The sequence below is a fragment of the Adiantum capillus-veneris genome, chromosome 8, assembly GCF_014529385.1.
Source record: "Adiantum capillus-veneris isolate H3 chromosome 8, ASM1452938v2, whole genome shotgun sequence".
NCBI classification, from domain to species: Eukaryota; Viridiplantae; Streptophyta; class Polypodiopsida; order Polypodiales; family Pteridaceae; genus Adiantum; species Adiantum capillus-veneris.
In genome coordinates this window covers 142,519,402-142,544,951 of record NC_140938.1, presented here as the reverse complement: position 1 = coordinate 142,544,951, position 25,550 = coordinate 142,519,402, and the positions used below count along the sequence as shown (strand labels likewise).

At 42.0% G+C, this 25,550-nt stretch overlaps 1 protein-coding gene across 3 annotated transcripts; it reads left to right on the top strand.

The window, feature by feature from the left end:
- Positions 1-12,476: 12,476 nt before the first annotated feature.
- Positions 12,477-22,450, top strand: LOC147453085 (pentatricopeptide repeat-containing protein At5g27110-like). Of its 3 annotated transcripts, none has more exons than XM_086518583.1 (2): positions 12,477-14,186; positions 22,237-22,450. In XM_086518583.1, exons 1-2 carry the CDS (start codon positions 12,503-12,505, stop codon positions 22,383-22,385), a joined length of 1,833 nt encoding a protein of 610 aa, XP_086374709.1. In that variant the 5' UTR covers positions 12,477-12,502; the 3' UTR covers positions 22,386-22,450. The 3 variants fall into 3 exon arrangements, with proteins under 3 accessions (XP_086374709.1, XP_086374710.1, XP_086374708.1); XM_086518584.1 differs by lacking the exon at positions 22,237-22,450 and having other exon boundaries at positions 12,477-13,956; positions 14,052-14,212; XM_086518582.1 differs by lacking the exon at positions 22,237-22,450 and having other exon boundaries at positions 12,477-15,995.
- The last annotated feature ends 3,100 nt before the right edge of the window (positions 22,451-25,550 follow it).

Here is a 25,550-nt window from a genome sequence, read left to right as displayed (position 1 = left end):
GAAGTCAATGGCCGGTGGGGGTGGTGGCCGAATTCAATGGCCAGTGGTCGAATTCAAAAGCGGACTTGTCTTCTCAAGGGCGGCCACACATGGGCGGATTGGAGGGTCCGATTTGGACTTATTCGCACAAGGGCGGCTACACATGGCTGTCTCTTATAAGAGAGGGTAGCCCTTTTGGCCTATAAAAGGAGGCCATTTCTACACACATTTCATAGTGTGAAGTTGATGCAACAAGGTGAGTGTGAGGTGGTGAGAGTGAAGCAAGGCGGGAGCTCCATTAAGGGTATAATCCCTTTGTAAACTACTTCTTGTTTTGAAGTACTAAAGCCATTGAGTGGCTGCTTTCCCGTGGACGTAGCCCACATTGGGTGAACCACGTATATCGTGTGTACTCTCTCTCTCTCTCTCTCTCTCTCTCTCTACTCTATAATCTCGTGTATATAAATCTGTCTCTCTCCATTAAGTAATCTACTCAATTATCTATTTAGCTACGTCTTATTTCCTAACAACATGGGGAGGGAGAGAGAGAGAGCTGTCATGCGTCCAAAAGAGAGAGAGAGAGAGAGAGAGAGAGAGAGAGAGAGAGAAGAGAGAGAGAGAGAGAGAGAGAGAGAGAGGAAGGGACAGAGAGATCCCATGTGTCGCAATGGAAGATGACTTTGTGCGTGTCACGATGGTTTGGATGCAGTGTGTCTGAGCCAAGGGAGTAGAGATGCAGTCCCTGGCAATGGTGTTTTCCGCATGAGGGGGCAAGCTTGGCCAAGCGACGTATGCAGGAGGTGATTTGCAAAGTGACATGCGAGCATGAACGGAATGGGGGGGGGGGGGGGGGGGGGGGGGGGGGAGAGAGAGAGAGAGAGAGAGAGAGAGAGAGAGAGAGAGAGAGAGAGAGAGAGAGAGAGAGAGAGAGAGAGAGAGAGAGAGAGAGAGAGTGTCGGCGCTTCTGATCGCAAACGCTGAGGTAGGGACAGCGCTGCCATCTTCATCTCAAGGGATGCAAAGGCAAGAGAGCTGAGAATCATTGGATGCAGAGGCGATTGAGTTGGGAGGGGCGAGGAGCGGGGAGGGGTGGTGGGGTTGGACGTCCGGTTTGCTCTGGGCTTGGGCCACAGTCAGTGAGGGGAGAAGACAGCCGCTATCACGTTGCTGGGGAGCCTCATGGTGAATGGCGATCACAAATTCCATGGTCCAATGGGGACGACGTGTCTGTGACGTGGAGGCTGGCTTTTGCTTTGGAATTTATGATTCCAAACGAATCAATCTTGGAAATTAATTAATGGAACTACGAATAGACCCAATACGTCTAAATGGATTAGATATTGTTCGAACTTTGAGAGTCCATGGATTTTTTTCTTTTGTTCACATAATTCTCATCAGAATGCATTCACTAGAATCCTTATTGAATTGAACAAGTAGGAGCTACATAGTAGAGAAGAAGAAGCAGCACAATTTATGTTTCATACACTCAGACCTATAGACACACTCTCACTCTCAAACACCATTGCACATACACATATGATGCAATGGTGCCATATAGCGATGATAGGCAAGGGTCACATAATATACCATCCAGAAGATGATACAGAGCATCGGTGCGACGGGATTAGACAAATAAAATATCTCTTGCTCTCTCTCTCTCTCTCTCTCTCTCTCTCTCTCTCTCTCTCTCTCTCTCTCTCTCTCTCTCTCTCTCTCTCTCTCTCTCTCTCTCTCTCTCTCTCTCTCTCTCTCTCTCTCTCCACGTGCCAAAGTCCCCTTTTTTTCTTCTCAAAGCCATATGAGCATCTCGTAAGATTCCTATTAATACACTCCAAAACCAATGACCATCTCTTAAGATTCCTATTAATACACCTCAAAACCAATATTTAGCACGGCCTACTTGGACAAATTTTTATATGCTATTCAATAACGATGGCAAATAAAACTTAGAAACACATGCACACACACACACATTCAAATCCCAACTCCTTCCCTCTCAATTCCCTTATGCTCTCCCTTTCATTCGTCTCTCTCTCTCTCTCTCTCTCTCTCTCTCTCTCTCTCTCTCTCTCTCTCTCTCTCTCTCTCTCTCTCTCTCTCTCTCTCTCTCTCTCTCTCTCTCTCTCTCTCTCTCTCTCTCTCTCTCTCTCTCTCTCCCCAATAACATTTGTTTTGAGCAGTAAGCTCCCTGATTTCTGAAGTGTAACACATTTGCCATACATATCGACCAAGGCAGTGCCAAGCACATCTCTTTTCAAGAGCATCTTGCGTAGAGCCACATGCCTTCAAGATGCACGGGTAGGTGATAGCTAGCATCAGGAGAAAGGCTCTCGCTTTGCATTTGCTAAAAATAGCCTAGAGCTTCCTGACCTTGCCCTTGTCGGTCATATCCTGCAACCAATACTGTCCAAAAGACGACATCCCGCTCACGAGCACTGCATTTGGCATACATATCAACCAAACCATTCCCAAGCGCTACAATTTTCTGCAACAGCCCCTGACTAACGATATTTATCGGCATCTTGAGTAGAGCCACATGCCTTCAAGATGCATGCGTAGGTGATTGCATCTGGACGAGATTTGGACAAAGGCCCTCCTTTGCATTCACTAAAAACAACCTACAGCTTTCTAGCCCTACCATGCATATCCCACATTCAGTGCATGCCGTTCCGAACAGTCGGCTCCTCAAGAACTTTTTGTCCTTTCTGCAGTGCATACATATCGACCTAGGAACTGCCAAGCATGACATCTCTTTCAAGAGCATCTTGCATAGGACCACATGCCCTCAAGAAGCACCTGTAGGCGATAGCGTCAGTGAGATTAGAGAGCCTTGACGGATTTTTCACGTTGAAAGAGCATATTGTTGTTGATGTGTTGTGAAAACCCCATACAAAGGCTAACAAAGGCCCTCCTTTGCATGCATTGAAAACAACCTACAAGTTTCTAGCACTATTAAGCATATTCCACATTCAATGCATGCCGTTCTGAACAGTCAGCTCCTCAAGCACGTTTTGTGCTTCCTGAAGTGTATACATATCAACCTAGGCACTGCCAAGCATGAGATCTCTTTCAAGAGCATCTTGCATATGACCACATGCCCTCAAGATGCACCCGTAGGTGATAGCGTAAGTGAGATTAGAGAGCCTTGACAAATTTTTCACATTGAAAGAGCATAGTGTTGTTGATGTGTTTTTAAAACCCCATACACAGGCTAATTCTCTGAGTTTCTGCTTTGGGAAAGACCTACAGATTCAACTCTCTCTCTCTCTCTCTCTCTCTCTCTCACACACACACACACACACACACACACACACACACACACACATACACAATGCGTGTACCTGTACTAGAGGCTTCTGCTACAAATCTCTCTCTCTCTCTCTCTCTCTCTCTCTCTCTCTCTCTCTCTCTCTCTCTCTCTCTCTCTCTCTCCACTTTTGGTGGGAGTGGCACAGTGTTGGGGTATAAAGCCCAATGTGGTCGCCCAGGTAAGTGGGCGGGCCGCCAGGTATGTACACATATTCTTTTGTAAAAACCTAATAAGAACTCACTATGCTCTACACATTACAGTAGAGCGAGTTCACCATATCGTCGTGCTCTTCTTCTCGCACTCTCTCTCGTGTCGCACTGCCGCTCGTACTCCTTCAACTGGTATCAGAGCTCAGATCGAGGCTCTGGGCAGCACTGCAAGAGGCTAGAGTCACCAACTCAGATTGGAGTGAAATTCGACAGGCGAAGACACGGCCCCAAATCTCGTGGAAGGACCTGAAGGGCTCGGTGTTGTCAGAATTTCATTCTGAGGTCATCTCGGCCACCGTTCGGCTTCGACAAAGTTCTACGCAGGCAATTTTCGACTACGTGGTCTCCGCGGGTGCAGATCCGACTCTGCAAATTTGGGGTTTTCGGCCTACGACTGTAGGTGCTGAGGATATCGACACTCCCAGAGTGTTGATTTGTGGTTGTATCCACATCGAAGGACGGCTCACAATTCTTGGAGGCGTGTCACATACAACACGGGCGCATCTACACACAGACTGTAGGCGACATCCACTAGTTCATCAGGTAGCTTGTGTTTGCTGCTTGATATTCCAGATTTCATCCTGACATTGCAGGTACTTCCACATAGGATGTATTGTTTGAGATGATGTATGTCTGTTGAGGGTTTGCTGGCTGTGAGTCACGCAGCAAACAACCGCCGCAGCGGTTACAGCATACAGTGGGAAATTTGTGGATGTATGACTTTGTGGAAGTCTATGTACTGTCAGATTTACTGCAGCCTTTGTTGAGCGTCGAGAGAGGTTTTATTGAGCTGGGGGATTCTCGAATGTTGAGATCCTTTCGGTGATACAGGTCTTGGAGTGATCCCTCGAGCACCCTTACATAGGCAGCTAGGATGTATTGACTGTGAGTTAGACAGTTGGGATTGCATCTTTGCTTTACTGCCGTTGACGCATTGTCGCAATCTATGCTTACAGGACAGTGACAGGACAGTCAGAGACAGTACAGGTGCAGGACAGGTTTACCCGCAGCTTACAGTGTCAGAGAGACAGTGGTTTTTTGAGCTGTTTTTGGTCTGTTTTTAGTACACGAGAGCCACTTTACAAAGGAGACTCTGCCGAAATTTATGCAGAATCTGAAGCTTTCTTGGTTCATTTGACAGGTTGATATTGGTTCAGAGGTCAGTTTACAGGGGAAACTCTGCCGAATTTTTCCCAGGAAAGTAAACTACTGTGAAGCATAGCTATGGCTGGATCACAGGACACTGCTCTTTACAATATCAAGAAGCTGGATGGAACCAATTTCCCATTGTGGAAGAAGCAGATTTGGCACGTGTTGGTACAAAAGAAGCAGATAAAACCTATAAAGCTCAAAGGGATAAAACCAGAAGATATGGACAAGGATGAATGGAGCGAAATGGATGAATTGGCACTTTCTACCATTATGCTGACTTTGGCAGAAAGCGTTTGCTTCAATGTAGCAGACGAGATGTCGGCATATCAAGCATGGTTAAAGCTGAGTGATCTTTATGAGAAGCAGAGTGCAGCTTCACAGGTATACTGGCTTAAGAAGCTTGTTGACTTGAAGATGAAAGAAGGGACACCTATGTCCAATCATCTGAATGAATTCAACACAATCTATAGTCAGTTGTCAGCTCAAGGTGTCAAGTTTGATGAACCTGTTAGAGCTATGTTCCTGTTGATCACATTGCCGGAAAGTTGGGACACTTTTCGCACAGCTTTGAGTAATTCTGCACCTCCAGATGGTTTGAACATAGCAGGTGTAGAAGGAAGTCTGCTTACTGAAGAAACCAACAGAAAGACAATGGACAAAGGCAAAGGAACAACCTTAGTTGTCAGGGGAAGGACAAAAGAAAAGTACAAAGGTGGAAAGAGGAATCAGTCTCGTAGCAAGTCCCGCAGTGCTAAAGGCAAGAGTGACATAGAATGCTACCATTGTGGCCAGAAGGGTCACATGAAAAGAGACTGCAGAGAATGGAAAGCAGAAAAAGGCAAAGAGAAAGCTGAAGACCATGGTGAGAAGAACAAGTCCTCAGTGAAGATTCAAGAAATAAATGTGACAAACACTGTTGCAGAGGATGACAGTCTAGTGTCAGGAGACATCTACTTCTTGAAGAATACAATGGACTCAGCTCTTCTTACAACATCTGATGGAAATGCACTGAGTGACTGGATTATAGACTCAGGGGCATCACGTCATGTGTCTCCAAACAAGGAGTGATTTACCTCTTATGTGACCACTAAAGATCATGTTCGGCTAGGCAATGGGCAGACATGTGAGATCTTAGGTGTTGGAGATGTTCAATTGAAGTTTCTGAATGGCTCTTCTTTCACGCTGAAGAATGTGAGACATGTTCCCGCAATTACAAAGAGCTTGATCAGCACAGGTTTACTAGATGATGCTGGCTACGTCACCACTTTTGGACAGAGCATGTGGAAGATATCCAAGGGTTCTATGACAGTAGCACATGGAGTAAAGTCTGGAGGACTTTACATGATTTATGTATCAAATGTCTCTAAAAATGTAATCAATGTAACCGAGCAGCCGAACATTTCTTTGTGGCATAGCCGGTTAGGACATATGTCCAAGAAGGGAATGGAAATCTTGTCTCGTTCTGGTTATTTGCCTGGCTTTTCATTTAATGATTTTGAATTCTGTGAACATTGTCTGTATGGTAAGCAAACACAACAACCACATAAGCATAGAAGCAGTAGAAGAGATACACAATTGGCACTTGTTCATAGTGATTTGTGTGGACCTATGCCTAACCTATCTCTGGGGGGAGCTTCTTACTTTATGACATTTATAGATGATTACTCGAGGAAAGTATGGGTTTACTTTCTCAAGCACAAGGATGAAGCGTTTAGTGTTTTCAAAACGTTTGTGACACTTGTGGAGAATCAGAGTGGCAAGAAGCTTAAATGCTTACGCACTGACAATGGTGGAGAGTATGTTTCAAAGGCCAAACATGAACTTACTGCTCCTTACAATCCTCCTCAAAATGGTGTTGCTGAGAGGATGAATAGGACCATACAAGAGAAGGTCAGAAGTATGTTGTCTAATGCACAACTGCCAAATGGGTTTTGGGCTAAAGCTGTATCAACAGCTGTTCATCTTGTAAATAGATCTCCTAGCAAGGTTTTGCAGAAGGATTCAATGCCAGAGATGGTATGGTCAGGCAAAATGCCCTCATACAAGCATCTGAGAGTCTTTGGCTGTGAGGCATATACTCACGTTCCAAAGGAATTTAGGAACAAACTTGAGCCAAAGAGTAGAAAGTGCATCTTTCTAGGCTATGGTAATTCTGGTGAAATGGGGTACAGACTTTGGGATCCCGAATCCAGAAAGGTTGTCCGCAGCAATGATGTTCACTTTAATGAATCCATATATCATTCTAAACCAGAGAGGGTTGAGGAGATTAGAAGAGTTGTCTTCCAAGAAGATGGACCTGCACGTGCAAGACAAAATGTCAGAGCTCAAGAGGAGCAAGGACAGGATAGAGTGGAACCACAGGTTGTGGCTGAGCCTGAGCCACCTATTGTGCGTAGATCTGGACGTGTCACGCGACCTCCTGATAGGTTTGTTCCATCTATGAATTATGTCATGTTGACTGATTGCAATGAGCCTTCATGTTACAAGGAAGCAGTGCAAATGAAGGACTCCGGGAATTGGCAATTGCCATGCAGTCAGAGATGACAGCTCTGCATAAAAACCAGACATGGAAGCTAGTCAAATTACCACGGGGCAAAAAGGCTCTACCCTGTAAATGGGTTTACATGTATAAGATCACCGCTCATGATAGTCAGCCAAAGTACAAAGCAAGGCTTGTTGCCAAGGGATTTAAGCAAGAACAAGGCATTGACTTTGATGAAGTCTTCTCTCCGGTGGTCAAAATGACTACATTGAGATGCTTTCTTGCATTGGTTGCCATATTAGATTTGGTGTTGCACCAAATGGATGTCAAGACAGCGTTCTTGCATGGTGATTTAGATGTGGAAATTTACATGCAGCAGCCAGAAGGGTTTGTTGAGAAAGGCAAGGAAGATTGGGTATGCCAATTGTTAAAGAGTCTTTATGGCTTAAAACAATCACCGAGGGCATGGTACCATAAATTCCACAAGTTTATGCTTTCTCAAGGCTACAGACGTAGTGAGTTCGATCACTGTCTATATACAAAGAAGACTAAGGATGGTAGTTGGCTGATCCTTATTTTGTATGTGGATGACATGTTGATTGCTGGCAAGCACTTGGAAGAAATTTCAGCTTTGAAGTCAAAGATGGCAAAATCGTTTGACATGAAAGACATGGGTGAGGCAAGTCATATACTTGGTATGTGCATTGAGAGAGACAGATCAAAGAAGTTGATTTGGTTATCTCAAACAGAGTATATTGACAAGGTTTTGCAACGTTTCAATATGGAGAAGGGAAAGGCATTGAGTGTTCCATTGCCACCATATGTGAAACTTAGCAAACAAGATTGTCCTGTGTCTGAGGAAGAAAAGGCTGAAATGGATAAGATTCCATATGCGTCTGCAGTGGGTAGTTTGATGTATGCAATGATTGCTACTCGCCCAGACATTGCATTTGCAGTGGGAGTAGTAAGTCGATACATGTCAAACCCAGGCAAGAAACATTGGGAGGCAGTGAAAGGAATATTGAGATACCTGAAAGCTACAAAGAGTATGCGTATATGCTATGGGAGTCAGGAGCTAAGTGTAAAGGGTTTTACAGACTCAGATTATGCAGGTGACTTAGACAACCGAAGGTCTACGTCAGGGTATGTCTTTACATTGGCTGGTGGAGCAGTATCATGGCGTTCTAGATTACAAGATTGTGTTACTCAGTCTACTACAAAGGCTGAATATGTTGCAGCATCAGAGGCATGCAAAGAATCAATTTGGCTTAATCGACTAGTAACAGATTTGGGAATCAAAGAAGAGATGCCTGTGTTATATTGTGATAGTCAAAGTGCTATACAATTGACTCGCAATCCAGTTTATCACTCAAAGACAAAGCATGTGGATGTGAAGTATCATTTCATCAAAGTTCACACCACAGAAAATTCTGCTGATCTACTTACAAAAGGACTTCCCTCAGAGAGCTTTGCGCATTTTCGCAAGCAGTTAGGTGTAGGGTAGTACATCACTTCTCTACATCTCTTGTATATTAGCTTGTATAGTAGCTTCTCTCACACTTAAAGTACCACATTGGACTTTAAGTGGGAGGTTGTTGGGGTATAAAGCTCAATGTGGTCGCCCAGGTAAGTGGGCGGGCCGCCACGTATGTACACATATTATTTTGTAAAAACCTAATAAGAACTCACTATGCTCTACACATTACAATAGAGCGAGTTCACCATATCGTCGTGCTCTTCTTCTCTCACTCTCTCTCGTGTCGCACTTCCGCTCGTACTCCTTCACACAGGAGCCCCATAGTTGGCATACATATCAACCAAACCATTGCCAAGCACGAAAATTTTTTGCAACAGCCCCTGACTAACAATATCAAAGTGAATTTTTAAGCCCATACCGGCATCTTGCGTAGAGCCACATGCCTTCAAGATGCACGCGTAGGTGATTGCATATGGACAAATGCCCTCCTTTGCATTCGCTAAAAACCGCCTACAACTTTCTAGCCGTACTGTGCATATCTCGCATTCAGTGCATGCCGTTCCGAACAATCAGCTCCTCAATCACTTTTTGTGCTTTTTGAAGTGCATACATATCGACCTAGGTAGTGCGAAGCACGATATCTCTTTCAAGAGCATCTTGCGCATGACTTCAAGATGCACGCATAGGCGATAGCATCAATGAGATTGGAGAGCCTTGACAGATTTTTCACGTTGAAAGAGCATAATGTTGTTGATGTGTTTTGAAAACCTTATAAACATGCTAATTCTCTGGGTTTATGCTTTGGGAAAGACCTGAAGAATCAACTCTCTCTCTCTCTCTCTCTCTCTCTCTCTCACACACACACACACACACACACACACACACACACACACACACACACACACACACACACACACACAATGTGCTGCAACGCTTTCTACAGCTTTCTCTCTCTCTCTCTCTCTACCCTTGGGGGAACTGGTTATCGGATGGAAGCTTTGTGCGTGTGTATATGTGTCACAAAAGCTTCCTCACTCTCCTCCCTTCCTACCTACATATGCAATAGGCTCCAAATCTAGGCGATCTTCTTTGCCTTCACATAGCTAATCGCTGTGTAACTTTCCTTTCGATAGGAGCCAATCGTTTTATGCCAAGTGGACCTATTTTCCTTCAGGGTTTCCAAAAACAATATTACACAATCAAGGTAGAGAACAGCCAGAATTTTAAACGGGCAGGAAAAACATCAAGTGAGTTATCACTTGGTGAGCCCAAGGCTCTTTTTGCGATTCCTGAACGCAGAAGCCACCACGTGGCACTAGATAAAAATTTATTAAAAAAATCAGTGCCATGAAAAGCTCTAAAAAAAACTCCGCGCGAAAAGCTCAGAAGCAGATTCAACAAACCTGCGCGCTCCGCCATCCTTCAATCATAACAGCTTTGTGCGCAACAACCTTACACAGCTCATTTCTGCAGCGCAACTAGTTATGGATAGCATTATGCCGCTCCAAGATTATATAATCTGATGCAGAAGGTCCATGCCTAATTCTCAAGACACACCAATTCTTTTCCGCATAGTTTGCCTGTGCAACAGTAAGCCGGGCAAAACCGGAAAGGAGTACCGGAGACCTTTCAAACCCTGGTTATATTTCGTAGATCATCAAGCTGGAGGGTACTTAGGATGCTTGCCGACATGATGAGCATTCTCAAAGATCATATATTTCATGCGATCAGCCAATGGCAGAGGTCTGTTCTAGTGCTACTGAAACAAAAGATAATCAAATTTCAATCGATGATCAGTTGGCCTAATCTGGAGTTGAACCACCAAAACTCATTGTCTTCGTAGGCTCATCAACACATTTTTCTGCTGATGCTATCAGGCTGTTGGCGATGCAGACGGAAGAGGCCGAAGAAATGGAAAGAATAAATGTCGAAGTGGACACAGATCCTATGAGCAAAGGTCCATGTACGTAGTAGCTATCGGATCAAGTTCAGATGGTTGCAAATATAGACATCAATTTGCTATCAATACATAACGCAAGTTAGTCAACAAGGAGACAAGAAGATATAATTGCTGCCCAAAGCAGCTTACAACTCTTAGAGAGAGAGAGAGAGAGAGAGAGAGAGAGAGAGAGAAGGTAATATCGATCGTAGGACATAGATCATAGAGTTACATCTACATGTTTTGTGTATGGCATGGAGGATATATATTCACAACAGTGCACGTTCCAATTGCACAAGCGCGACTCCAGTTCAACAACATTGCAAGGTCCGTTATCTGCATCCAATTTTCCATGCGCATGTGTTTGCTTAGCGCAACACATAAACACTACGGGCAGGGCACGGCTTCCGTTTCTTATAATTTTTTGGAGAGACCACAGTGCCAGCTCTCCACCATACTTTTGTATGGCACCTTTGTATGACGTGCACAATATACTTTGCACTGTCAGTGTGAGGTTTCATTGCAAGACGATATGTTTAACTATTCACATTGCTTTTTTGTAGCTTGACTCACATATCGACCTATAGATTGAACAATCAAAAGGAAGGAGTACAACATTGCAGGTTCGTAAAGCACCTCATTTATTGTTGCAGTTCATTCATGCTTTATCTACTTGTTTTAGAATTTTTTGCATTACTTCCTTTGCTTTGGTTTATTTGGATCTCGCTTTCAGAACTATACACTCAATGCCGATCAACATCTGCACGTGAGTTACACACAACTTTTTGCATACGGTTGCTTGCCAAATGTATGTGATGTATTACAATAGCAAATACACAAGTAGTGAATGCATGTGGTGTATCACAGTAGTGATTTCACCTAGTAGTGATTTCACCTTGTAGATCTTTACTTTAGCTCTGAATAATTTATGCCATACTAGGTGTTTAAATAATTGATGCCATACTATATATGTCCTCGTTTCTCTCGTACTAGGTGTCGGTATAAAATTCTCAATATCTAGAAGATTACAGTCCAATCATCAATAAGCTAAAGAGAAAATTGCAACAAGCTTGAAACTAGCTTACCGTCCATATGCTAGGTCATGGTTCTGCTTCTCGAGCACGACAATCAACTGAGCAAAAAACAACGGACATTGAATACACCGTCTACTCCATCACATGCCGCCAAAACGGACGAAAGTACATAGGTGTCACAAACAATTTTGAAAGACGAAAGGCAGAGCACACTCGACAACCACCTTCAAAAATGCGATTTGACGTTGTCCACTACCAGCCATTTGATGAAAACTTTATTTTTGACATACTTTCCGTCTCCAAGAATTTACGTGTAGCACGTACACTAGAAAAAACATTCATCGGTACACATAATAGTACAAGTTCATTTGGATATAATATTCTTTGAGCTCATCCCCCTCACTGCAAGAAATACATATTCTTGAAAAAAAACAAAAAGATCTAAATTATATTTGTCACTGTCGTGCACGTCTCAATGAAATCTGATTTCTTGTCTGCTAACACAACATCCTTTTTAATTATTACCCAAACAAACCATTCGCAAAATTCCTATCAAGTCGTCTTGTTTATTCGTTATTAAAAACTCATGTCTATCTCTGTTGTTTCACATTTAAATTAATTTCGGATCCTCTCATTTAAACCAAGAAAAAAATACCAAACACCGATTTCTCTCTCCTTCCTCATTTATTGTTCCCATAACACATTCGCAAAATTCACAACAAATACAGTGGTTTTTTCATCACAAAAAAACACGTAGCATTTGTCAAATTTCTATATGCTTTTCACACAGTGATGCTTCTTCCTTCAGCTGTTAAATGTCAATTTCCATATGTGCTACTGTATTCTATAGATGTTACATAGCGAGGCCCACCAAGCAAGACTAGTTACCTTGGAGGCTACGGTCAGCAAGAGGTTTTTACATGCTGTGTTGCATCAATGATCGCAAGAAGTTACTGTTGAGCGTCTGCGCGAGAAAGGCGCGAGCACTGTTCTGCTCCTTAAGCTCAAATGGAAGTGTGCACGCAGAGGTAAGCTCCTCTCTTGCTCCCTTTCTCCGATGGTGTGCACGCGAGAAAGCTCTTATAGTGGGCAGGCAAGCTCACCATGGCCTTCTCAAAAGCGGGTTGGAGAAAGACATATTTCTCGGCAACCTGCTCCTGCATATGTACTGTAGCTGCGGAGCTCTCCATGAGGGCTCTGCATTGTTTTCTCGTATGGAGCAAAGGAACGAGTTCTCATGGAGGATCATCATTGTAGCCCTCATTCAATATGGGCATGTTAACCAGGCTCTTCAGATTTTTGAAGAAATGCTTTTCAAAGGAGCGGTTCCAGATAGGCTCACGTTCATCGCAGTCATCACAGGTTGCTGCCCCCTGGGCCGCACGTGCTTGGAAAGAGGCAATGTCCTCCATTATCTAGTTATTATCTTTAACCTCAATGCTGATGCTATCATTGGTAATTCTCTGATCACAATGTATGGTAGAAATGATAGCCTTGCAGATGCACGTTGTACTTTTGACGTCATGCCTTCACGGGATGTCGTCTCGTGGAATGCAACGATTACTGCCTATGCCAGTAATGCGCACTTTGAAGAGGCGGTTGACTTGTTCAGGCAGATGGATCTGCAACCTAATAATTTGACTTTTCTTGCCGTACTTTCTGCCGCCGCGAATCCTTCCATACTTGAATTTGGAATGTATGTACACAGCCTTGTCCTTGCCAGCAAATACAAGTCTGATGTATCGGTAAACAATGCCCTTATCAACATGTACGGAAGATGTGCAAGTTTAAAGGGGGCAGAGGATACATTTGATGAGATGGAGGAGCGAAATGACATCTCTTGGACTACTATGCTCGCAGTATATGTTGAACACGGTGATGACACTCAGGGGTTTCAACTATATGAGCAAATGCTGCAGGAGTGTGTATTGCCAAATAGTGTTACATTTGTAACGTACCTCAATCTATGTGTTAAGAAGGAAGCTTTGGCTCCTGGAAAGCGGACACATGGTTGCATCGCCTCCGTAAGCCAGGGAAAAGGCCAGGTTGTGGTAAAAACAGCCCTCGTCAACATGTATGGTAAGTGTGGCTGTGTTAAAATGGCCCATGAGGTTTTTGATGCAATGCCCCAAAGAAATGTGGTTTCGTGGGGTACAATCATTGCGATAAATGCTCAACGCAAACTCGCAAAAAAGGCAATTCTACTTCTGCAGCAGATGCAACAGGAAGGAGAGCTACCAGATAGGGTCATCTATCTGAGCATTTTGGATGCTTTTTCCAGCCAGGCAAATCTAAAAGGAGGTCAGCAAGTCCAGGCTTGTTTGTCGAGCAACAGGATTCCTCTCGACGGATCTTTTGGTACAGCTCTTGTGAGGTTGTATGGCGAGTGTAGTCGCTTGAGAGACGCTGAAAATGTCTTTGCTAGTATGACTGACAAAGATGTTTTTTCTTGGAATGCATTGACCACAGGCTATCTACAGATTGAAGAGAGCGAGTTGATATTCTCATGTTTCGACCGTATGCGGGAAGAGGCCATATCGCTAGATGATGTGACTTTTGTCAACTTCTTTTCAGCTTGTGGAGCAGGAATGAAACTACAAGCAGGTAAGTGGATGCATGCCCTGTTCGGGGTGAGTGCAATCCTATCCAATGTAATTCTGTGGAACACTCTTATTAGCATGTATGGGAGATGTTGCAACCTGAGAGAGGCAGAAAGAGTGTTTGAAAGCATACCGAACCAAAATACCATTTCCTGGAATGCAGTAATTACTGCATTTGCTCAAAATGGTTGCACAAACAAATCCCTTGGTTACTTCAAACGAATGGAAACAGAAGGCTTTACGGCTGAGAATTCCACTTTTTCTGTGGTATTATCTGCTTGCAGTCATGGTGGGCTTGCTGATGAAGCTTTTCACATATTTGACTCTATGATCTATGAGTTTGCGATCAAACCTCAGGTGGATCATTACAATTGTTTGATTGACTTGCTTGCAAGAGCAGGTCGGCTAGACGAGGCAGAGATTCTACTGAAAAAGATGACTTGTAAGTCCAATTTTGTCTCATTGATGACCTTGCTGGCTGCCTGTAGACTCCAGAGTGACAAAGATCGTGGCGAGCACATTGCTGCACAGGCTTGTCTCACAGACCCTGGCAATGTTGCTCCCTTGCTTGTGTTGTCAATTATTCATGCTGCGGTTGAGAGCTGCGAACAGGTCGGGAGGGACTCGCCTAGCAATGAAGGTTGATGTCCACCTTGTTTTGCAAGAAAACAAAAAGTTCCTATAGGTGTGGTTTTATGGATGGTGCGAACCAACAAGGTGGACCTCTCTTTTTAGAGCTTCCAACCGAAGTATGGGTCCCTATTCCTGTTACAGAATGGATAGCGAGAACCTGAAGCATGCACCATTTTGGACTCTTACAAGATCTTTGACATTCCTGTGTCTTCATGACAACCATTCAACATATATAAGAAAGCAGACGAGCTCAACAAAAGGGATCTGTTCCTCTTGTGTAGTGCAAAAAATCAACTTACACAAGGGGTTTTCTAGTTCTAAATTTGATATGCAAGGGTTGTTCAAACGGGTCAATAGTGGTACATTCGGCGTTATATGTACCATAGCAATGTACAAAGGAGATTTGTAAGTACCCCTTGGGACGCATTTGCCGTATAGATTTTTCCCCGAAGATGTCCGACATCGCCGGTCTTCGAACAATTATAGAATCAACCTCTGACAAAAGCTTGTACTGGGATATCATATAATGGCAATGAAGGTCTTGCACAAGGATGCATAAAGAGCTCCTTATAAAGTTTTTACGTGAACTTGGCTGTTAGGGCTTTTGTGATCAATGCGTTTACAACCCAGACTCCACATGGACAGGAGACTCATGGGCTATTGATCAATACTTTGGAAAGCTAATTGATTTCTATATCCGCATGATGGACAATTTGTTAGTTAACATCATCAAAAGGCTAGCTATCCATGAGTATCGCAAAAAAAATACAACGCTAGTGACTAGAATTTAAGGTGATGAGGATTATATATTGGTTGGGTTTGTCCTATGTCCTCTTTGAGTACTGCTCATAATGATGAATCATTGTTGAGAGCATGGGATGCCCAACGATATATATACGAATTTAAAATTGGGGTGGGCTTTGAAAGTTCTCTCCCACGAGGAGCTTGATCCTCCATTATGTTGCTTTACTTCCATTAGTGAATGAAAGGGAGGGTGTATGCTGAGGGAGAGTTCAACCCGTGTACATTGGAGTACTCTCTCTCTCTCTCTCTCTCGCGCGCGCGCGCGCACAAAATTGGAGTGAAAGGCAATCCTTGTTGTTTGGTGGTGCATTTGGTTAGATACCATCTCTCGTACTTCATGCCTCAATAAAAGATATGGAAGGGAGGGTTGGATGTAGTGGTGTTATCAGACCTAAAGGAGTGTATGTTGGCTGAGTGCAAGACTCTTGCCTCTCAATACATGCATTTTGGGCATTGCCGGATGCATAACAATGCAACCATTTTCAATTGGGTAGCCCCAAATCTCTCTAGGAAATTGCTGTTTTTTTTCTTTTGGTGGGGGGGGGGGGGGGGGGGGGGGTGTGGACTTTTCAACTAGGGCTAATGAGTTTTGTGTTCTCTTACCCCTTATGAGCGACATCTTCTCGTTACCACCTTTCATTAGAGCGCCTATTCTCCAACCAAAGATCGTTGTTTTATGCCTTTGTCTCTTGGAGATCTATTCGAAGCACTTGTTCCTTGACCATCTCAAGCTTTTGTTTTTTGTTTTTTTGTTTTTTTTTTGGTTTTAGTAAGAGTTGAATTAAATTAAAGAAAAAGGGAAGAAAGTACAAAGACTCCTGAGGGAGGATAGGAGCAATCCTGGTCTATGCAGATATGGCATAAAGCAATGGTGACAAAGGACAACCTTGTCTAATCCATTTACGCAGAGGAATAGCATCAGTCAAAGACCCATAAACTAGAATTTTAGTTGTAGCATTACCAAATTTCTTGCCCAGCCCCATGTCAAAGAGACTCTACAATATAAATTCCCATTTTATTATGTCATAGGCTTTGTCAAAGTCTATCTTTAAAAAAATGAAACTCTGATCAGTCTCTTCAGCATAGTCCAAACCATCCCAAATAGCTATGATTGCATTAAGAATATATCTCCCTTTAATGAAACCTTTTTGCTCTTTCAAAATGAACTAATTTATAAGAGGGTTGAGCCTCCTAGCTAGTGATTAAGCCTTCCAAGTCTTACTAACATAGTCCAACAACCTAAATGACCCCCCTCCAAACACCCTAACTTTTTGCTAAACACACACTAACACTACTGTAAAGACATTTTAATATGATTTTCATATAAGTCCACATTATCCATGTGCTAGCATTGCTAATGAATGTTTTTAAGCATTTAAACAATGTTTATAATCTTTAGATTACGATAGATTCTGGTTAATTTGCAAATGTACGCACACACATCAGTCTTTTTGCGACACAACAGATATAATAAGATGAATTTTTTATTGATAGAAATCTATTTTCTAATCTTAACCCCAATGCTAATACTAAGATGATATGCCATTTTTATTCTTTTTCGATTTTTATATTATTGAATATGATGCAAAACTTTGAAACTAAAAACTTTAAAAAAATTTCCAAATATTTGCTTTCAAAATTTTCATTGATATTGAAATTTAACTTCACAATTATTGTTTGTTTCTTACTGTTTATAGATTAAGTAACCATAATTTTGTTTTACCCAGATTGCCGCTACCATCGTCGCTTGCTAAGTTGTGCTTTGGTTTGTCATCGTCGTCTCCTTCACGTGTACGGGATTTGAATCTTTTAGTCTCTTTCCCTCTCTCTCTCTCTCTTACTCTCACTCACTCTCTCTCTCTCTCTCTCTCTCTCTCTCTCTCTCTCTCTCTCTCTTTAATACTCACACTAGCACAATAGGAAATAATCTCCGTCTCTCTCTCTTTCTCTTACTTTCACCAATAAATTACTTCTCTTTTGGTTCTTACACTCATACACGCAAAGAATATGTCACCCAAGATTGATGGCAATCGGCAATCGAGCTCTTATTTGTCTCTTTCTATCTTGCCTCTCTCACCTTCTTTCTCTCTATCGAAACCCCCATACACACAAGTATACATTCACTCAGAAAATCGCAATCTCATATAAAAACACAAGCATACACACTCATACATGAAAGGTCTCTCTCTCTCTCTGTTTCTCTCTCCACTTGGCTTCTTCGCTACAGTAAAAACAATACTCTCTCTCTATTTAATTTTCTTACTGGCATTCATACACATAATCGCAAGCACACAAAGGGAATATGAGGAAACTCATTCTCTCTCTCTACCATTGACACACACACACACACACACACACACACACACAGAGGGCAGCTTTACTAGTTCTTGATATTTTTTCTCTTATGAAAAGAGAGCTTAAGAATAAATTTAAGTCTCCTCTATGAGATTTAAAAAAAAAAAAAACCCTTTGGTTAAAAAAGCTTGATACGGCAGTGGCTAGAAAGGACTACACACACTCCACCTCACTTGAGGGAGTGCCCGAGCTCACTTACCTCCTAGGTTTTGTTAACCACCTCCTATGGGTAATACTACCGGGTTTAGCCCATCGCAACACTTGAGTATTTTTTACCTTGGGTAAAACCCTGCCGTGAATACTCTGGTTATAACCTCCTCATGGCACCACACAGGCGACCTCAATTTGCTTTGGAGATCCCCCTAAACGCCTGGATATCTGCGCGATTTGGAGTTTTGGCAACTTCCCTCCCTACTCTATTTAAAGGTGAGGGTGCATCTTTGCCCCTCACTTAGTTTTGGTTGTGCTCTGCTTGATTGCTTGAAACTTGCTACTGCGTTTCTGTTACAAAGCATGGAGCTCTCTACTCAAGTTACTCAGGTAGGTCACTGCTATTTCTTGCTTTACTTATTGCATACTTAGGTCTCTTTCGCATGGGTTAACACTCCTGCTCTATTTAAAGGTGACGGCGCATCTTTGCCCCTCACTTAGTTTTGGTTGTGCTCTGCTTGATTGCTTGAAACTTGCTACTGCGTTTCTGTTACAAAGCATGGAGCTCTCTACTCAAGTTACTCAGGTAGGTCACTTCTATTTCTTGCTTTACTTATTGCATACTTAGGTCTCTTTCGCATGGGTTAACACTCTGTAAGGAGGATGTTTTGTTGATATTATTAGTGGTCTCCTCCTGCAATTTTTATAAACCAGGCATGGCGTTTTTTAGCGTTGTTTGATTACCAAATGTTGCATTAAAATTACTGCTTATCGTTTTTTCCACCCTATGGCCGGTGGTCATTGCGTATGGATGATTAAGGGTGCCTTTTTCTGCAATACAATTTCGGTTATTTTCTTGTCTTGCTTACTAATATCTTTTGCAGGATGGCGGGGTTTGGTGCCCTGATTGATTAACTATGACTCTGTGCCGGGTTTGTATTTTTGATGATTGAGAAAAAGAGGGGGTGTATGGTGCTCTACCCTCCGCACAACAGCTTATTGTTGGTTCTTTCGAATTGATTACTGTCACGATGTCGTTACCTGGGATTGTTTCATGCGGTCTTTGCTTTAACCAATGCCTAAGCATCCCCATGGGATTCTCATGCTCTCCACTTATGTGTAATATTTACCTTGCTTTTTTTGAATACAAGTGGTGTCTCAAAACCATGGAGTCTTACAAAAATAAGCTTTCATAGTTCCGACATACCTATAGATATATGGATGACTTACTTAGTGTCAACAATAGAGATTTCCTCAAAGAAATTTATCTAATTTATCCTCATTGCCTTAAAATTGAACCCACTTCTCTCCATGAGATCAATTCACACTCAATGGGGTTGTTTGCACATCTGTCCAATTCCTTAACCTTTCTATTTCCCTTCATATCCCATCTGTCGGTGGGTATGACCTGAGGTTTGTTTGGAAAAGGGATCTCTTGAAACTACCACTTGTAGGATTCATTAAAAAAAAAAGCAATAGGCCACACAAGGCTGCTATTAGCTCTTGCATCAGCCTGCTACCCTTAATCTGCTATTCTTCCTCTAACTCTTTTCTTGCCTAGGAGGAGGTTTATCAACTAATCAATAAGTATTGCCTTAACGGGTTTAATAGAAACCAAATCTGTAACACTATTACACAGGCTCTCACCCAGCATAGTTGGCATGGGTTACACTTTAATCAATAGAATCTCATTTCTCTAATTAGGTAGTAGGCCCATACACAATAGGCCTACTACCAATTCATTATGTATGGCGCCTGGGTTAGGGAGGGTACACACACACACACACTCTCTCTCTCTCTCTCTCTCTCACACACACACACACACACACACACACACACACACACACACACACACACACACACACACACACACACACACACACACACACACACACACAATGTTACTTAGTACTCTTAGCTTTCTCTAAAAAAACGGGGGGACCACACATAAACCTAGCCCTTGGATCGGGACCTGTTGGGATTGGTCTTTTTTGATAATTTTACACACACACACACACACACACACACACACACACACACACACACACACACACACACACACACACACACAGGGCATCTTTACTAGTTCTTGATATTTTTTCTCTTATGAAAAGAGAGCTTCAAAATATTTTTAAGTCTCCTCTATGAGAAGTTTTTTTTTTAAAAAACCCTTTGGTTAAAAAAGCCTGATAAGGCAGTGGCTAGAAAGGACTACACACACTCCACCTCACTTGAGAGAGTGCCCGAGCTCACTTACCTCCTAGGTTTTGTTAACCACCTCCTATGGGTAATACTCCCGGGTTTAGCCCGTCGCAACACTTGAGTACTGTTTACCTTGGGTGAAATCCTGCCGTGAATACTCTGGCTACCTCCTCATGGCACCGTGCAGGTGGCTTCATTTGCTCTGCTGGAGATCCCCTAAACACCTAGATATCTATGCGATTTGGAGTTATGGCAACCTCCCTCTCTGCTCTATTTAAAGGTGAGGGAAAGGTGAGGGCGCATCTCTGCCCCTCACTTAGTTTTGGTTGTGCTCTGCTTGATTGCTTGAAACTTGCTACTGCGTTTCTGTTACAAAGCATGGAGCTCTCTACTCAAGTTACTCAGGTAGGTCACTGCTATTTCTTGCTTTACTTATTGCATACTTAGGTCTCCTTTGCATGGGTTAACACTCTGTAAGGAGGATGTTTTGTTGATATTATTAATGGTCTCCTCCTGTAATTTTTATAAACCAGGCATGGCGTTTTTCATCATTGTTTGATTACCAAATGTTGCATTAAAATTACTGCTTATCGTTTTTTCCACCCTATGGCCGGTGGTCATTGCGTATGGATGATTAAGGGTGCCTTTTTCTCCTCTGGTAACCAATACAATTTCGGTTATTTTCTTGTCTTGCTTACTAATCTCTGTTTGCAGGATGGCGGGGTTTGGTGCCCTGATTGATTAACTATGACTCTGTGTCGGGTCTATATTTTTGATGATTGAGGAAAAGAGGGGGTGTGTGGTGCTCTACCCTCTGCACAATAGCTTATTGTTGGTTCTGCCAAATTGATTACTGTCACGATGTCGGTACCTGGCTTATACTAAATGGCGCATCTTAACATAATTCAGTGGCTATGGCAATATGGCGGTTACTGTTTGAATGAAAGGATTTTTGGTTGCATATCATACTTTTCATTGGTAATTTCTCGTTGCATATCATTCTCGCTGAGGGCTTAACACTATGAGGTTCTGGTATCTGCGATTTGGTGGCTGATTTCTTTATGTAAAAAATGTCAGAAATAGGATTATTTTGGCTTCAACTTAGTAAGGAAAACTGCCGAAAAGGCATTGGGTTACTACTCTTTGTGTCTGATTCCTAACTTCGGCTGATTTACTGATTTTTTGCTTTTACATTTTGTTCAAAAAATAAGAAATTTACCCTATGGGTATTGGAAGGATTTGCTTCTTTTGGGTTTCTAGGCTACACACTATGGTCGTTCATGGTTTTTTTAGAAAGGATGGGATACACATTTCAGGTTTTTTTTTGCATATACTCATGAGGATGTTGCTCATATGTTAGGCTTGGATATTATTATGGATCTAGCACTTTAAACATAGTTTAAACCTTTTTCTTTAAAAACTTCAAGGTATGGAGTATGGCTTGGTTTTTTTAGCAGCTCTCCTTGTTACTTGGGCTGCTTAAGGAGATGTATGTATGGTTTGGAATTCACTTCACTGTGATAGGCTTCTAACCTAAAAACAAGCCTTATTATGCTTATCTTTAAAAAAAAAAAAACTGTAAATGGATAAACATTTAAAAAAACTTCATTTGATGGAGCTTTCATAACTGATAAAAACTGCTAAAAATAAAGGAAGGGGGGATTCTGACACTTGGATTAGAAGGGGTGATGGCCTTCTAATCAAAATGATACTCTAATCATAATGATACTCTTTTACTAAATTCTTTGAGATTCTTTAAAATAAGAGAAATCACAATTTCTTGGACTTAGCTTGTGAAGGTTTAAAAAAAGTTTGTAAGATGGACATGGATAACAACTGGTATAGTCCATCAATACCTGTAAAACACATCCAAGGCTAGCTGAATTGTTGTCTTGCTTGGATGGATGCAGGTAAGGACTCTATCTTATCTTGGAAGGTTATTTTGACTTTGGCAAGCCGTCCTACACTGGATGGAACACTCACTTATGATTTGGGAAGTTCTTTTACTATCTGCATACTGAAAGAGGACCTCTTTCCTACAAACATTGTACTTAAATAATTCTAATATTGAAAGAGGACCTCTTTCCTACAAACATTGTACTTAAATAATTCTAATATTGAATTTTTTTTGTACTTATCTATTCCTTGTTCCATTGCCAGCTGTCTTTTGAATGTAAAAGCTCAATTATGTCTTATTATCTAAAATTTATCAACTACACACACACACACACACACACACACACACACACACACACACACACACACACACACACACACACACATATTCTTATTCTCTCTACTTAACAATTCCTGCAGCATCTTCTCTCTCTCTCTCTCTCTCTCTCTCTCTCTCTCTCTCTCTCTCTCTCTAATTCTTGTACACACGACCATACAAACATACTTAAACTCAGTTGAAATATATATATCTAGTTCTTGCATGGTTTCTATCCCTTCTTAGCGCTACCTACACACACTCTCTCCCTCCTCTTTGCTATGTTTCTCAACCTGCAATCTCTCTCTCTCTCTCTCTCTCTCTATCTCTCTCTAACTCTCTCCCTCGCTAACTCTCCTGACAACTCCTCATTTCGGCCATGGTCTTTTTTCCCAGTTCTTTCTCATTCATTTTTATGAGAGGATAAGTTTTAATGTGGTAAAGGTAATCTCAAGGGACCTTAAAGATCTGTTCCGGTGAAGTTTTGAACTCAAGACCTCTATCACCTTCTCTTATGTCTCGAAATCCCACCAATCCTCTCTTGGTTTTTGAGTCAAAATTGGAAACTTTTACCGTCAATTACACTAAAACTTGTGTAAATTTCCCTTGCTTCATCAAAGCTAACCGGGATTTTCCAGTTTCAATCAGTTAAAGTACATTGCACTCTGTTTCTTTTTATTACGGCTAAATTTTTTGTAAATTTTCCTCTTTGCTTAAGGCAAGCTCAAAATCTAACTGCTTGAACCTATTAAAATACACTCTATCCCTATTTTTTCTAATGGTATATCTTACCAAAATTGGTAATGAAAGAGACATTTTGATGTCGTTCACGACAATCCCAAAAGACCAAATAGAGCTATTTTTTTACTCATTACTTAAGCCATCACTCTTGATCTGCTTAGCACTTTAGACAGTCTCGGCCTATAGTCTAGTACCATCTAGTCTATGGTTATAAGTATATGAGCTTGAGCATACCTAGGCTAGAAAAGTATAATTGCAGACTAACTTACTAATCCACAACATAATGAAATTATTGAGTGCAAAAATTTAAAGCATAGCAACATGCATTCATGCAACCATCATCAAATTAGGACAAGCATGCATACTATTGGAGTTATACGCTTGCAAATGTAGCTAAAATGCCCATGCAAATCCCCCAAATAACCCAAGTTTGGTACAATTGTTCAAAATATTGAGATGCCTATAGCTAGAGAGAGGGAAAAAATTTTATTTACAAAAGTCAAATAGGTAATAGGTTTCCAATTAGAGAGCTCCTCCCTTGGGCCCTTCTTATGGATGAGTTTAACAACTCCAACATTAATAGAAGGGGACAAAGCTCATTGAGCCAGGGCTTCGTGCCAGACCATCATCAGATATGGGACCAAAAAATATTGATATATAGTATGAAAATTCATTAGCAATACCATTAAAACCATAAGTCTTACTAGGCTTCAACTTTCCAATTGTGTCTCTAAGCCCCCACTTTGTTATTGGCAGATCCAAGAGCTTAGCCAGCTGAGGAGAAACAATCTTTTTTCTCACAAAGGCTATGTTAGCTTTCTGCCATTAGTTATCTTAGTATTTTTTAGAGGGGGAGAGGAGAAGATATTAGAAAATTAGAGCCGTGCAATTTTTGTTGGAATTAGGGTTGCAGGAAAACACACACAACTTGGAGAAGACGAAGGAAGCTCAAGGCACACAAGAGAGAGTGTATTACTTAGTGTGCAATGGAAAGATAAGTTAGCCCTAGAGTGATGGGCGTATATACAATGCACGGGGGAGAAACATCCTAGTGAAGTGAAAAAATGCCTTGGAGGTCCTAAGTGTGTTCCACGCATCACTACCACATGTATATGGTAACAAATCCCCCCTTGGGAGTGATGCGGTGAACGAGAGCTGGCACATAGAGTATAGGGAAGTGCCATGCCATGAGGGGATCAGCCCACAAAGGGGAGTAAGGCTGAAGCTTTGCAGAAAGCTTCAAACTTCTCACGAGACCATGCCTTTGTGAAAATATCTGCAAGGTTGTCCTGTGTTGGCACATAAGACAAGCTGATCTCTCCTACTGAGAGCCTCTCCCTGACATAGTGGTAATGCACCTCAATGTGCTTTGTGCGAGCATGAAAAATTTGGTTCCTTGCAACTGCCATTGCGCTATGACTGTCAGTGTAGATAGTGTTGGCAGTGTCATGTTCAATACCCAAATCAACCATAAGGCGTCTGAGCCATACACACTAAATCATAGCTGTGAAGATTTCCTTGTACTCAAACTCACAATTGGAAGTGGCCACAGTAGGTTTTTTCTCGCTCAACCATGATATTCGTGAGCTGCCAAGCATGAAACAAAAACCACTTGTGGACACTCGTGTGTCAAAACAACCACTTGTGGACACTCGTGTGTCAAAACAACCAGCCAAACCTGAGTCTGAAAAAGCATGCAGATTTGAAAGCAATGATCCCCCCTTTGGGATAAAACAAGCCAAGATGTAAAGTGCCACTCAAGTAGCAAAAAGTCCTCTTGACAACCTGCCAATGCTTATACCCTAGGCTATGCATGAATCTATTGACTTGTGAGACTGCAAACTGAATAACAGGCCTCGTGTTGCATACATAAATGAGGCAGCCAACAACAGTGTGGTAAAGAGTGACATCAACACGATCACCAGCATCATGAAGACTCAGTTCCAAACCCGTTTCCATGGGAGTGGCAATAGAATTGCAATCCTCAAGTCGTAACTTACATAGCAATGTCTCTATGTAAGTTTTCTGACACAAGGAAATACCACCATCACATTGCTTAAGTTGTATACCCAAATAATGATGCAACATCCCCAAATATTTCATCTTGAAAGTCGCATTCAAATCAGCTTTAAATTCAGCAATATATCTCTCATTTGGTCCGGTGATTAGCAAATTATCTACTTAGAGAACTACAATGAGAAGTACATCACCCTCACACTTTACACACAATGTGCTTTCTGTTGGACTATTACGAAAGCCTCGTTTGACCAA

Excerpts from the sequence above, each read along its gene's own strand:
- LOC147453085 (XM_086518582.1), top strand. The coding sequence starts at position 12,503 with ATGCTGTGTTGCATCAATGATCGCAAGAAGTTACTGTTGAGCGTCTGC.